This window comes from Triturus cristatus, chromosome 6 (genome assembly GCF_964204655.1).
Source record: "Triturus cristatus chromosome 6, aTriCri1.1, whole genome shotgun sequence".
Lineage (NCBI taxonomy): Eukaryota > Metazoa > Chordata > Amphibia > Caudata > Salamandridae > Triturus > Triturus cristatus.
In genome coordinates, this window is record NC_140589.1 from 725,175,302 (window position 1) to 725,189,684 (window position 14,383).

Genomic DNA, 14,383 nt, shown 5'->3' on the forward strand with positions numbered 1-14,383 from the left:
ATTGCATGGGAGCACTTGTCGGATAATTGTTTTCCTGAGCTACGCCAACACCTGATCGATAGCAAGCTGACTAACCCTAGGAAGCTTGCTGAGGAGGCGGACCGCTGGATCAGCACCAGGGTCCACAAGGGTCCCGTGGGAGGCCCCGCCAAAGGTGTCCAGGGTCCCCAGCAGAAGAATGGGGGGGACAAGGGTAAACAGACGGAGTTCTACAAAGGGCCCCAAAGTAATCCCCAGGGGAACCAAGGGAAAGGTTCTCAGCCTCCCCCACCCCCGAAGCAGACCGGGGCCCCGACAGGTAACCCTGTTCAAAGAGGGCCCCTCAGATGTTACAAGTGTAACAACCTGGGGCACATTTCCGTGGATCCCAAGTGCCCCATGTATGGTAAACCAGCACCCTCTGGTGCTCCACCTCCCAAGCAGGTGACTAGTGTAGCCTTTGGGAGGGAGATAGATGTCCAAGGGGCGGGGGATCCCGTACAGATGACCCTAGTCTCGTTAGGAGACAGTGAGATGGTCGCTGAGGCCCAGCTGCCCCCCAATACTCAAAAGTACAGGCAGTGGGTGACCATAAATGGCCGAAGGGTGGGGGCTCTTAGAGACACAGGAGCCAGTGTGACTGCTGTCAAGCAACACCTGGTGTCTCAAGAGCAGGTTGTCCCACACGCATTCTGCCGTGTTGTCAACGCCGACAACACCGAGAGTCAGTGCCCAATGGCTCAGGTTCCCTTTGAGTGGGGGGGGGGGTCTCTGGTACTCTGCAAGTGGCTGTGAGAGAGGCCATGCCTGTTGATTGTCTCCTAGGTAACGATTTGGAGAGCTCCCCTTGGGAAAAGGTGGAGAAGAAAGCTCACCTGCGGATGGTGGGTTTACCTGATTGGGCGTGCGTGACCACCCGGTCGATGGCAGCCAGTAGGGGTGTTGAAGGAACCCTGGAGCCTGAGGAAGAGGCCCAGGAACCGGCCTTAGAGAGAAGGCACAGGAGGCACGGGAATCCGGCTCCTGAAGTTCCTACGGCCCAGGAGGAAGCAGACCCTGAGGGGGATGCCCTGGAGCCTACCGGGGAACAGATAGCCGAACTGGGGGACCTGCCTGAGCTGACCCATTGGCAGCAAGAAGGAGGCCCCACCAGGGAGGAGTTCTGCAGGGAGCAGAAAGAGTGCCCCTCTCTAGAGGGTATGCGGCAGCAGGCTGCAGCCCAGGCCAATGGTGATCAGTCCGGAACTCACTTGATCTACTGGGAGAACGACCTCCTATACTCAGAGCCTAAGGTTGCTGAACCTGGGTCAGCCTGTGCGCTGGTGGTACCCCAGAAGTTCAGAGCCTTCCTACTGGGGCTGGCTCACGACGTACCGTTAGCCGGACAATTGGGGCAGGACAAGACCTTTGAAAGGCTTGTCACCCACTTTTATTGGCCCCAAATGCGCAAGAGTTCTGACACTCACTGCAGGACCTGCCAGGCAAGTGGCAAGAGTGGAAGGAAGCTGAGAGCTCCACTCCAACCTTTCCCTGTAGTCAGTACCCCATTCCAGCGAGTGGGGATTGACATCGTGGGGCCACTGGACCCCAAGACAGCCATGGGCAACAGGTTTATCCTGGTCTTGGTGGACCATGCCACCCGGTACCCTGAAGCCATCCCTCTGAGGACAGTGACGGCCCCCGTGGTGGGATGGGCACTGATGGGAATTTTCTCCCGAGTGGGATTCCCTCTAGAGGTGGTGTCTGACAGGGGGACCAACTTCATATCGAAATATATGAAGTCCCTTTGGCAAGAGTGTGGTGTGACCTACAAGTTCACCACTCCTTACCATCCCCAAGGAAACGGGTTGGTTGAGCGCTTCAACCAAACCCTGAAAGGCATGATTATGGGTCTCGAGGAACCCATGAGGCGTAAGTGGGACGTCCTCTTACCATGCCTTCTCTTTGCGTACCGCGAGGTGCCACAAAAGTCTCTAGGGTTCAGCCCCTTTGAGCTTTTGTACGGCCACCCAGTACGAGGACCTCTTAGTCTGGTCAAGGAAGGCTGGGAGCAATCTCCCAGGAAACCCCCCCAGAATGTATACAGTTACATGCTGGCTTTCCGGAACCAGACTAGGCGTTTCAGGCAACTTGCTGAGGCAAACCTGGAAGCCAGCCAGGAGGAAATGAAGCGGTGGTACGACCAGAATACCACTCTGGTTGAGCTTCAGCCTGGTCAGAAAGTGTGGGTCCTGGCCCCTGTGGAGCCTTGTGCACTCCAGGACAAGTGGACCGGACCCTTTGAGATTGTGGAGCGCAAGAGTTCTGTCACCTACTTGGTGAACTTGCAGTCTCCTAGGAACCCCTTAAGGGTCCTGCATGTCAATCGACTGAAGCCCCACTTGGAGAGGTCCGAAGTGGGCATGCTCTTGGCCACCGATGATGGGACGGAAGAGGAGTCCGAGCCTCTTCCTGACCTCTTGGTAGCCTCAGAGCGGGACGGGTCAGTGGATGGAGTTAACCTCTCACCCACCCTGACCCCTGAGCAACAGGATGACTGCCGCCAGCTGCTGGGGCAGTTTCCTGACCTGTTCTCCCTGGTTCCTGGTATCACAGATGGGTGCGTCCATGACGTGGATACCGGAGACAGCTTACCTGTGAAGCACAAGGCTTACAGGGTAACTGACAGGGTCAGAGCCTGCATCAAAGAGGAGGTCTCAAAGATGCTTGCTCTTGGGGTGGTTGAGTCCTCCAGCAGTCCTTGGGCCAGCCCAGTGGTCTTGGTCCCAAAGGCTGCCTCGCCGGGTGCCACGCCCGAACTCCGGTTCTGTGTGGACTACCGAGGACTCAACTCAGTCACGAAGACTGACGCGCACCCCATCCCCAGAGCTGATGAGCTCATCGATCGGTTAGGGGCTGCACAGTACCTCAGCACGTTTGATTTAACGTCTGGGTACTGGCAGATCGCCTTGACTGAGGGGGCCAAAGAGAGGTCAGCATTCTCTACACCAGATGGGCATTTTCAGTTCCGAGTGATGCCCTTTCGGATGAAGAATGCCCCTGCCACCTTCCAGAGGTTGGTCAACCAGGTGTTGGCTGGGCTGTCCGAGTTCAGCGCTGCATACCTGGATGACATCGCAGTGTTCAGCGGCACATGGGAAGAACACCTGCGACATCTCTGGGAAGTGTTGATGGCGCTGCGCAAGGCAGGCCTCACGATCAAGGCAAGCAAGTGTCAGATCGGGCAGGGGTCCGTGGTGTACTTGGGACACCAAGTAGGGAGCGGCCAGGTGGCGCCCCTACAGCCCAAGATAGAAACCATCCTGGCTTGGGAGCCCCCAAAGACCCAGACGGAGGTGAGGGCCTTTTTAGGACTCACCGGGTACTACAGGAGGTTTGTCAAGGGGTATGGCAGCATCGTTGCCCCCTTGACAGAGCTGACTTCGAAAAAGCAGCCCAGAAAAGTGATATGGACGGACACCTGTCAGAAGGCCTTTGACACCCTGAAAACTGCCATGTGCACGGCGCCCGTGCTCTTGGCCCCTGACTTCTCCAAAGAGTTCCTGGTGCAGACAGATGCATCAGAGCATGGTGTAGGGGCTGTTCTCTCACAGATCACTGAGGAGGGCTTTGACCAACCCGTAGCCTTTATTAGTAGAAGGTTACTGCCCCGGGAACAAAAGTGGAGTGCGATTGAGCGAGAAGCATTTGCGGTGGTCTGGGCATTGAAGAAGCTAAGACCCTACTTGTTTGGGTCTCACTTCCGGGTTCAAACGGACCACCGGCCCCTCAGATGGTTGATGCAGATGAGGGGTGAGAATCCTAAGTTGTTGAGGTGGTCCATTTCCCTACAGGGGATGGATTTCACGGTGGAACATCGCCCCAGTACAGACCACGCCAACGCTGATGGTCTTTCCAGATTTTTCCGCCTTAGTGATGAAGAACTCCCTGGGGTAGGGTAGTTCTCCCCACTTTTCAGCTGGAGGGGACACGTGTTAGACCTGGCACCATTGGCGTGGGTCACCCTTCCATTTTTGTCTGTGCCTCAATGTGTTTTGTGTTGGTGTTAGCTGCTCAGGGCACCGTGCCACTGCCATCCAGTGCCACAGTGCAAGTGCTCCATATGGTAAAAAGTATTATGTGAATTGACTTCCCTGTTTGGCTTATTTGGTTTACTGTCAGTCCCTAGTAGAGCGCACCAGGGGTGCCAGGGCTTGTAGATACAAATGCCGCTAGTGGGCTGCAGCACTGGTTGTGCCACCCACAGAAGCGGCCTAGTAAAATGCGTCTAGGATCTGCCACCGCAGAACCTGCGCGCGGTCTGGTACTGTCGCGCTGACTGAGCAAGTGTCCCCACTTGCCAGTCCCTAAACCTTCCCTTAACTACATGTTAGTCACCCTTCTGGTAGGCCCAAGCGCAGGGTGCATTGTAGGCATAAGGTAGGACATGCCCTGATGTGTGTGGCATGTCTTAATAGTGAATTACAGCCATTTTCGTTTTTCACTATTGAAGGCTACCTGCTCTCCATAGGCCAGAATGGGCTGCTGGGATCACTACACGCTGTGACCCCAGTGGACTCAGAGAGCATGGTAGAAAGTCATGTTTAGTATGCCTGAACTCAGAATAATAAAATACTTCTTTTAGCAAAGTTTATTTTAATATCCTGTGTTCGTAAATACTGCTTTTAGAAAGTTAGTATTTACTGATCTGACCATCCAGTCCACCTCTGCGTGTGTGTGTGTTCTGCCTAGCAACAGTAAAAGAGCAGGGCTGGGGGATTCCAAGAGACAGATTGGCTGCCAGGTGGTGGGTAGAGAGATTACACCAGGATGGGTGGGAGGAGTACACCTTGACTCTTGAATAGGCCTGTGATCTGCCACCACAATGCCGGCTCCGCCCCCTGTGGAGCGTCTGATGTCTCTGCCCTGCTGCTGAAAAGAAAAAGCAGAGTCACCACAACAAAGTGCTCCAAGACTGGACTGAGCCAGACCCAGGCCCCCTGGCGACAAAGAACAAAAGAATTGTGCTATAAAAGCAGGAGCCCTGCTCCTAAGAAATCAGATCCAGATTGAACCACGAAGGAACTCTGCCCGACTAGAAGGACCTGGAAGAAGCTGAAGGAGGAGTAACTTTCCCTGACCTGGGGGATTGGCCTGCAGTAGGTGCCTTGCTGAGGAAGGAGAGGAAAAGACTGAAAGAGACTTTACACTTTGTTTTTCAACTATCTCCAAGGGCTTGGAAGAAGAGCTTGCCCCCTGAACTGAACCCCAGGACCAGTGGGTTCACCGTGTCTCCGCTCGTCTGAGAATTCGAGCAGTGTGCCTTCTCCCGCCGGAGTGCTCTGCGCACCTTCGCATCCCTCCTAGGGCCGTGACACCCAGAAGCCTGGCCGCCTCCACTCGCCGAGAGCCCCGCTCTACCTTTTCGCTCTGGACCCATCGAGTCTGGCCGTCCCGCTTCCCTGTCACCTGCCTGCTACTGGAGCGCGTTTGGTGCCCTCTCGCCGGATTTCTAGTTGGGAAGTGAAATCCAGCCTCGGACGGCCGCCCGTACGTCGTAACGTATCCGGCCGCCCCGCTTCACCCCCAGCCAGAGTCTGACCGTGCCGCCCGCTGAAGGAACCTCCCGCACAGTCCGTGTCGGAGGCCTGGGGCTGCACCTGTCTACCGAGAGCCGCCCGCTGATTCTCGATCCGGAGACCCTCGAGGTGCAGAACCGGCATCTCCCCCGAAGACTCGTCCAAGCACATCGCACATTCCCAGGTACAGTGAACTCTCTATCGGACTCGGGGTCCGCAACGTTCTGATTTCCCCGTATCACTGTACCCTGGGTGCACTGCGCATCACCGTGACTGGACCGACCCAACCGAGCACTGCGAAGCGCTCGTGATAGACTAAGTGACCGAAGAAAAGAACTGTGCCTAATTATCATCTTGTGGCTCCCATTTCGCAACCGTTATTTATGGTCTTGTACATGCCTGCGTAACCAAGAATCCTTTATATAAAGTATACGTATTTTTGATACAACTTACGCCTGGTGTCCGTTTGTGGGGGATCGTTGTGATTTACTGTGTGTTATTATATCTGCTTAACCGACAGCGCCCTGAAGTTTAGCCCTGACTGCTCGCGCCACACTACCTATAGGGTGAGCAGGGGTTGTTCTGCACGGGTAATTCTCTCGCCCTGAATAGAAGAAGGGACCACTGCTTGTCACAAGTACCTACCTGTGCCAACCAGAGGTTCCCCATTCTAACAGCCTCATTGTAGTAGGTGGAAAGCAACCACTGTTGCTTTGTTGAGAAATGCGCCTGTTCCAGGAATTTGCATGACTGCTACATTGAGATCAGTTCATATTTTGCCATGACTATTGATTTGGAATTCATGGCGGATGCGCTGGCGAGTCAGGTTTCCCTGTAAAACTGCTTTACATCAGTGTTTCCTTTAAGTTCCTGGTACTCAGCCTGGTGTGAGGAAAATGTACCTCTTTGTTTTACTTTGCATGAGTATCGGAGAGAATACCATGACAGAGAAGAAAAAATTATTTGTTATCCAAATTTTCCATCATGACCTTTATCTCGGAATTAATAAACATCTTACCTTCCACCTCGGGGACCAGGACCGTAGAAACTATTGGGGGTCTTGAGTCTGACTTCAAAAATGTACCTGCTTCACAGGTTCAGCTGTGTATGATGGGACAGGTGGGGCCTCTAGAATTCTTAATTGAGCAGAAGTACTTATTGTTCTAATTACAGCATATACAGAGAGAGAATCACTTCCTGCTTAGTATGTTATTTATATGTGTACACCTATATAGGCTTATTTTCTGTTATGAATTGTTTTCAGGTTGAAATCGTATCATTTTTTAAAGTATGTTCTGAGATCCTGCATGTGCTTATTGATATTCACCTATAAATGATTTCTGCGTGAAGTTTGTCTAACTGTGGATCCATTTAATTGGTGCTCTTCTGTATATAACACTGTCAAGAACTTCCCCTTCTGTATCTAAGGTGAGCTTCTCCCATCGGAGAGACAATGGAAATGTTTCTGTGCTACAGGTCCATGATGGTGTTTTCTAGCACTCCAGGCTTCCTGCAGAGAGGTTGTCCATTATGCCAGGCTACATATATGGTCATTGTGGCCGTATCTAGCAGAACATTGGAACCGGCTTCTGGACAACAGTACAAGTTGATGCAAGCATTCTCATCTCTTTTTCCAACTGTCAAAATGTAGGCCCTTTTTCCTGCCACAATTGCAGGTTGTGTTTACCAAAGACCTTTCAAAGTATAACTGGCAGCACATTGAAAAGATCAAGCCGTTAGTGGCCTATCTTATCAGTCCCCCTTTTCTTAGATGCTCAAGGTTTTCTGTGTTGTACTCTAGTGTTGAGATTGAGAAAGGTACCTATGTGGCTTGGAGAGCGTGTGCTCCTGCTTCCTATCCCCCATAGCAAGCAGTAGTGTGTTTGACCCACACCTCAGCAAACACAAAGATCATCCATATGGGTGACGGCCTTCCTGTGACATGGAATAAGACACAATTTTGGACTCCAGGGTCATGAGCGTACACCTATGCACCTTCTTTTTAATGAGTGTAATTGTCATCTCACTGGGCTGTATAGAACTCGCAGTGGTGTCAATTAAGTGATTATATTTACATGGCAGACCTTTATACCTGTTTTGCTAGGGAGAGTGGCCTACTGACCTCTCGTGTTTTTAGGTCTCGCCTGGCGAACGCAGCGCGAAGCGCTGCTGTCGCCAGCGAGATCTATTGTTGCTGACTTGCCTCGGAAGTGGGACAGGAGATGGGCACGCGCAGGCTTTTGGCGGATTGGAGCCTGTGTACGCGCTTCAGGCACGCGGCGTGCACATCTCCTGTCCCTCTTCCCTCGCAAGCCAGCATGCAGTTTCACTTTCGCTTGTGTTTTTTTTTTTTTTTTTATAAACTCGACATATGGATAATCCCCCACTCACCCGGTCTGCGGGGGGAATCCTTCTGAAAGGCGGCTTCCGGAGCACTCCAGCTCCACTACTGCCAGCACGACGCGGGGCTCTCTCCTTAGGTATGGGAGCCCCGTACTGCTATCTTCCGCTCTTCACCCGGGCCCCCTCCTGGGACCCGGGACTTCAGCTCCCACACTTCCTCTCTGGCGGACAGGCGCTGTCTGCACCGGCTGCACGCGAAAGTGACAGTTACTGCGCATGCGCGGGCAGCCCTCGCCCTCCCAGGTCTCCTCCCCAGCTCGGAGCTGCTTTCTGTTTTGCTTGTTATCCATTGAGCTCGACTGCATGACCAGTGGGGAGATAAACCAATGCTTATTTGAGCTACAACTAAAACCGTCCAACCTGCACCAGCCAATGACAGCACCTGCTCATCAATGACAAATGTAACACAATGTTTCTCTAATCAATCCATGCTCTTTTGTCATCCCAGCCAGCCTTTCCAATCCCTGCACTCTACACACAACCCTTCCTGTAATAGCTGAGCCCCTCCTTTCACCTCTCCTCCATCCCAGATATAAGCAGGGAGGGTAGGCCGAACCTACAAAGGAACACAACGCGCTCACTGGGTATCTCGCGCACTCACAGTGATACGACTGTAAATAGGGCGGCTTTGATGAATTCTCCCAAATGTTGCTACTTTATGAATCGAAAAGCATCTGCCTCCTGCTCATCGGATGGATTTACTGAATATTCTAAGGCTGAGAATCCTCCAAGCTCGCCCACAAGTGTGCATTAGTCATCACTTGTTTTACATTAGCATTGTATTGGAATCAATGAAGAGGAGAAAAGTGGTTGAAAAGAAGAAGTAACGTTTCCTGCCACGGATACACGTCACTCCCTGGGAGAGGGCATCATGCTGACGGATGTGCACGCAAGCAGACGGAACACGGTGCATCGCACAGCTTAACTGTCATGAAAGGAATGTTCATACGGGTTGGTAAACTGGCGAGTGGGCGGCACCTTTTGCATCTGGTTATGTACTAAATTGATAATTTACGTGACGACTCTTCAAGCAATTGCCGCAGACTTGTCTTATAAATAGGTTTCTAACAGCGTCTAGTTTTCTATCTTACGGGTAAAGTGGATTTGTTTTGCAATGTATTTCATAAAGAGCACACCAGACATGGACATCCGAGTGCTGAAGGGAAGGCCAAGAACTATAGAGAAACAAGCCTTTGCAATGCAATAGATCTCGCATTTGCGAAATTTTAAGCTATTGGCATTGTAAATGACAATGCCTTTTATTTATCTGTTTTCAAAACCAACACATAGATAAAAGGTTTGTCATTTACAATGCCAGTAGCTCAGTCTCGCAAATGCGAGACCTATTGCATTGCAAATGCTTGTTAAATTGTCTGTGAGTCCGAAACAACTGGGTCCTTTGCTCATCCATTTGGACTTGGATGTTGCATGTGTGAACTTATATGTGTGGTGGAAAAAGTATGTTGCGTATATGTAGTGCATGTGGCCATGGCCACATTAGGTTCCATTTTCTAAGGGCCAAATCTAATTGGTACCTAAGAGGGAGAGTCAAAAAGAAATAACAGACAGCCTATGTGAACTGGAGTACTCTTTCAGACTTTCAAGAAATCTTTATATTGGAGCAGACTGGAGAGTGTTTAGAAGAGGTAACGATGGTGTGAGGCTTTTGAAGTTGGATAGTCTCCTCTCCCCACTCTCCTCCTCAGTTCTCTCCTGGCTCTTTGTTGTCTGAAAAGGCTACCCCCTGCAAGTACACAGGCAGCTGCGTGGGATGGCCTATGCCTCTTTTGTGCCATTGTTTTGGGTTTCTCCTTGGGTGACATTATCGGTGCTGCAGGGTATTGCACCAGCTGGTAAATCACATCGTTTATTCTGTTCTCAGGATTTTGAGCTATCAAACATAAAAAAACAAAAACATTCTCTGGCAGGTTTGTCAGATGGAGCAAGCAATTGTTTATTTTCTTTTGCGATTTTTTTCCGAACACTCATACTCTTTTTAACATGCTCGCTATTTGTGGTGAGTTGGATTTACTGACCTTAATGGTTCTCCTTTTAACTTGGACTCCGTAGACTCTGATCAGCCAGCGAGCAAAATATCTAAATAAATTTCACGAAAATGTCCTCCATCTCAAGAGCGGTTCGTAGGATCACCCAAACATACATTGGAATACTTTAACGTAAAATACCTAAAATCTCTCTTGGTTGCTCATGGCCTGATGAACTTGAGCGAGCAGTAAACGAAGGTTGCCTATTAAAATTATATAAATCTTTAAAAATAAATTATTGTCCTACAGGGATTCCAGGTGCCTTATGTCTAGTTCTAAAAAAAAGTGCTATATTGCATCAGTCCTAAAATCTATATAATTGCTACCCATTGTTCTTGATTCATATTAAAAGCCAGAGGACCTTTTCATAAATGTGTCTACTTTGCCTCCCCTACATACCTGGCAAGAGGTCTTGAGCGAGTAACTCTGCTCACACCTTGCCTTGTTACCCTGGCCAAGACAACAGCGCACTTAAACAAAAACACTGAAGCAAAATCCTTGGATTCACTAGCAGATAGGATAGTGAGCAGATCACGAAGATCCGATCGTGAAAAATTGACAGCGTCCTTGAAAGAATTTTGTTTAGTATTGTAGAATTGTTGCAAGATACATGATCTCTATTAGTGCTGTAAGGCGATATTAAAGGTGAGTGTGCACTATACAATTTAGCATATGGCACTATAAAGTGTTGCATCCTGTTTAGCAGGACGCTTTCGCTAACAGTGGATTTGGCATCTTACAAAGAAGCGGACAAATACCAACAATATTAAGTTTGATGGGAAGATCATGAACACCACTTATTGTTACAGACTTCCGTCTGGCTACGAGGGAATGAGAAATTTAAGAGAAAGTTAACAAAAGGTGGTTGGCACACTAGTCAAAGTGAAATATCTGTAGATCTCAATATTTTCATTCTCCAGCTTCTTAAAACAGTAATAGCTACTTTTGGCCTCAATATAGGATAAGCAGTGTGATTAGCTTTGACATGGTTGGTCAGAATAAAATACCACCCATTGCAGAAGGAGAAAACACACACAGGCAGTAAAATCCCCATTTATGGGTGACCAACAGTGGTACATTTATTGTCAATCTGAAAAAAAGAATAAATATTGCCACAAAATAGTTCTAATTGCAACCCAAAATTGCATCAGCTCTCAGCTGATTATAGAATTAGCCACAAGCAACTGCTGTTAAACTGATGTGTATGTCAGGGGTAACCCACAAACCCTCTGGAAATGGTAAGGGAGAGGTGGTTTGGCTTTCCCTGCTATTTGTGAATTCTGATTCGTCAGTGGTATGGGAGGCATCACATTTTATTCTTAGTGGCCTTTTTTTAGCAGATGGAATGCTAAAAAAAAAACTGGAAGCATCATTAACACAGGTAGTAATATGTAATTATATTGCAACCTATTTTACTGACTGACTGACCAGTATTCTCAATCGAGTAGTAATACAACCATGCTGGAATTCTTCCTACAATGAGGCCATCTCGTTGAAACATCATAAAGACATTCCTATGACAAAAAGCTAAAAAGTATTTTAGGATTCCATCCAGTATTGATTTGGTGATTGCCATGTGAGCACGGTGCCAGAATATTACCAGCATAGCAGATCCAGAACATCTAGGTCTTCACAAAAAGCAGATTTGGAGCTTTTCCTCTTTAACTATTGCATTTTCTCTCTTTTTTGTCATCAGATGGTGAGAAGAAGTACCAGCTTGTAATTCATGGCATTGAGCCCATGCTGGAGACACCAGTGCAGTGGTTGAGTGAACATCTGAGCTACCCTGACAATTTCCTCCACATCAGTATAATTCTTCAGCCCACGGATTGAGCACACAAAACTCTTTTCCAGTTCGAGTCACCTTGTACTGCTTCATCAAGGGGCATGACACTTATTTTTATTTACTTTTCTCATTCTTAGTGGAGCAACCCGACCAGAAGAAAACAAATATTGCTGTTGCAAGCCACAGATGAAAATGAATTATAATACAAGATAAAGACAGCCGAAGTGGTGTCACTGTCCATCGCCAATGATTTTCTTCGTTGTTGTCACCAAACCTTAAGTACAACAAGTCTGCTGTCCTTTTCTAAGGCTGAAAGTTTCCCAGAAGCCAATGGGAAACCTAAGTACCAGACGATTGGTATCTCTCCTAATGAACTAGGGTATTTCTTAGCATTACTGTTGGTGCATTTTAGCTACAGGGAGTGGAAACATGTTTAGGTTTCCAAAAAACGGTACCGATGGAACCTGTCATCAATTTTTGTAAAACATGAAATCACTGTACAGTCATCACTCCTATTTGCGAATGTTATGTTTACAGGATGCTTGTTAGCATGGTCAAGAACAGTTGTTTACTTGGGTAAGATAGCAATCCTCTTACCCACAGGCCGTAGGTTTTTCGGATAGAGCACTACTTGCCTTTGAGCAGACTCTCCCAGGGCAGTAGACCTGCATTATACAAACTGTTAATGTAAGTGTTCTCCTCTTCAAACTAAATTTTCAGTAAAATTGAATCGTTTCTCTTGGGATCTTGGTTTGTATTGCTTCTTTTGTTATATTTTCTCGCAGTTGTGCATGTTCTGATGTGTTTTTTTATTTTATTGGGATTTCCCTTGCTTTGCTCAATTATGGAACTTCGTGCTAACAGTCCTGGGTTGGTTGCCCTTGTGAACCCCAAGAAAATGCTTCTAGTTTAGAATGATGAGTCAGTTGGTTTGTATGTGGATCTTTACCTTATTCTGGGCTGAAACCGTTCCTTTAAAACAAATTGGAAGGCTTAATACAAAATACTTGTGGGTGAAGAATCATTCCTGAAAACAAAACCTTCCGGGTCATGGTGCTGCCTTCTCCAACCATTGTCTTCTGGTTCAGAGTTCGTGTCCCTAACCAATGTGGGTCGAGTTTTCACGCCAACTCTAAACGACCCTTTATAAAACTCTAACTGTATTCTATCGAAGGGCCTGGATTTATGACTGCTGTCCTCCCACAGTTTGAAACTAAACGGAAAATTCCGTCTGATTGTTGCTTACCTGTAGTGCTTTGAGTCTCTCCGGTGTTAACTTGCAAAACATACTGACATTTAGTTGGCTAGTTCTTTTTTCATACTTCTGTTTTTTGTTGGGATAATGTGCATCGGTCGTTAGCTGATGTTAAGTATTTTCATTGTTCACTGTTAAGAGGTGATCATTTAAAATTATTCAACATCAGTTCCAAAAGTTGGAGATACTGCTGCTTATGTAATTGAGAAGAGTGGATTTTCTGTAGCACTATAAACACAAAATGAATTATAATGTATAAGTAATACCAATTAGAGTGAACGCTCACAGGAGGGAGGTGCTTCATTGAAGATGTGGTGTGATTGAAGTGACTGCAGGTCGGACTGCACGTAGTGTTCAGAACAAAAGAGATCTTGTTGACTGTTGAGTTGATAGTTGAGAAAATACTGTATGTCTGTGTGATTTGTTTTTCCCCAAATTAGTCAGACATTTATATTGAGGCTGTCTATCTACTTTATGTACCTGTGCGCATCGAAATAGTCACCTATTTAGAGAGCCGTCCTTATTCCATAGCGAGGTGTGCTGACTTTTCATATTTGTTTTAGAATCTCCCTAGCGTTTTGCATTTATGTTTTAAAAACTGTTTTAATTTTTACTTTCTTCCTGTTACAGTTTTTTTTCTGCAATGCATGTAGATTTCAATATTTTTAAAGTAGTGGAACACACAGTTCTCCTTCCTCCAGAATTGTGGAATGTCCTGGCTGCAAGACAGTTGCCAGAATTTTTTGTTGATTTTGCACAACAGAAGAAAACTGCTTTTAAGGAATGCTTGGCACACATGAGTGACCTAAGAATCAGCACTACCAGCCCTCCTCCCCTGCGCAATTCTGCTCCCATACTTACCTCTGACATTTTCTCCCCTAGCTTTCACCTGGACCTTCTTCATAGTTGTTCTTTTTTAAAAAAAAAATTGTTTAATTGTAACTAGTGCAGGCTTTTAAAAACCTCACGTCTATCCTCTTTTTCTGTAATTCTACAAAAGGGGCTATCCAGTGTAGAGAAAAACGGTTCTCTTTGCCCAGTCCTTAATCTCTAACAATCACCAACAATAGACAATCCAAAATGTTAGTTTGTTTGATGTCCGCAGGGGTTTTGAGGTTTTGTGACGTCATTAACCGGATGGCTCCTATGCTGAAATCTTTCAAGTGATACTTCAGGATTTTTTTATTAACTGACTTGCACCATCAATGACTGCGGTGCATGGTACCTAAACATGATTAAGCAACAAATACAGCATTCAAGTCAAGTGAAGGAAAACTTTTTTCGATTGCTTTTTTTAAACAATCATAAAAGCACATTAAAAAACACACTTTTCGTTACACAAAATTACACATGATAA

The 14,383-nt window shown here is 47.6% G+C and overlaps 1 protein-coding gene across 6 annotated transcripts in view; it reads left to right on the forward strand.

Annotated features, from left to right (window-relative positions):
- Nucleotides 1–12,514, forward strand: part of ATG5 (autophagy related 5) — a 443,620-nt gene extending 431,106 nt beyond the window's left edge. For all 6 annotated transcript variants that reach the window (XM_085611241.1, XM_085611240.1, XM_085611238.1 and 3 more), the window contains exon 8: nucleotides 11,682–12,514. In XM_085611241.1, the coding sequence (XP_085467367.1) occupies nucleotides 11,682–11,818 (137 nt within the window). In that variant the 3' untranslated portion in view covers nucleotides 11,819–12,514. The remainder of the gene's footprint in view (nucleotides 1–11,681) is intronic.
- Nucleotides 12,515–14,383: the final 1,869 nt, after the last annotated feature.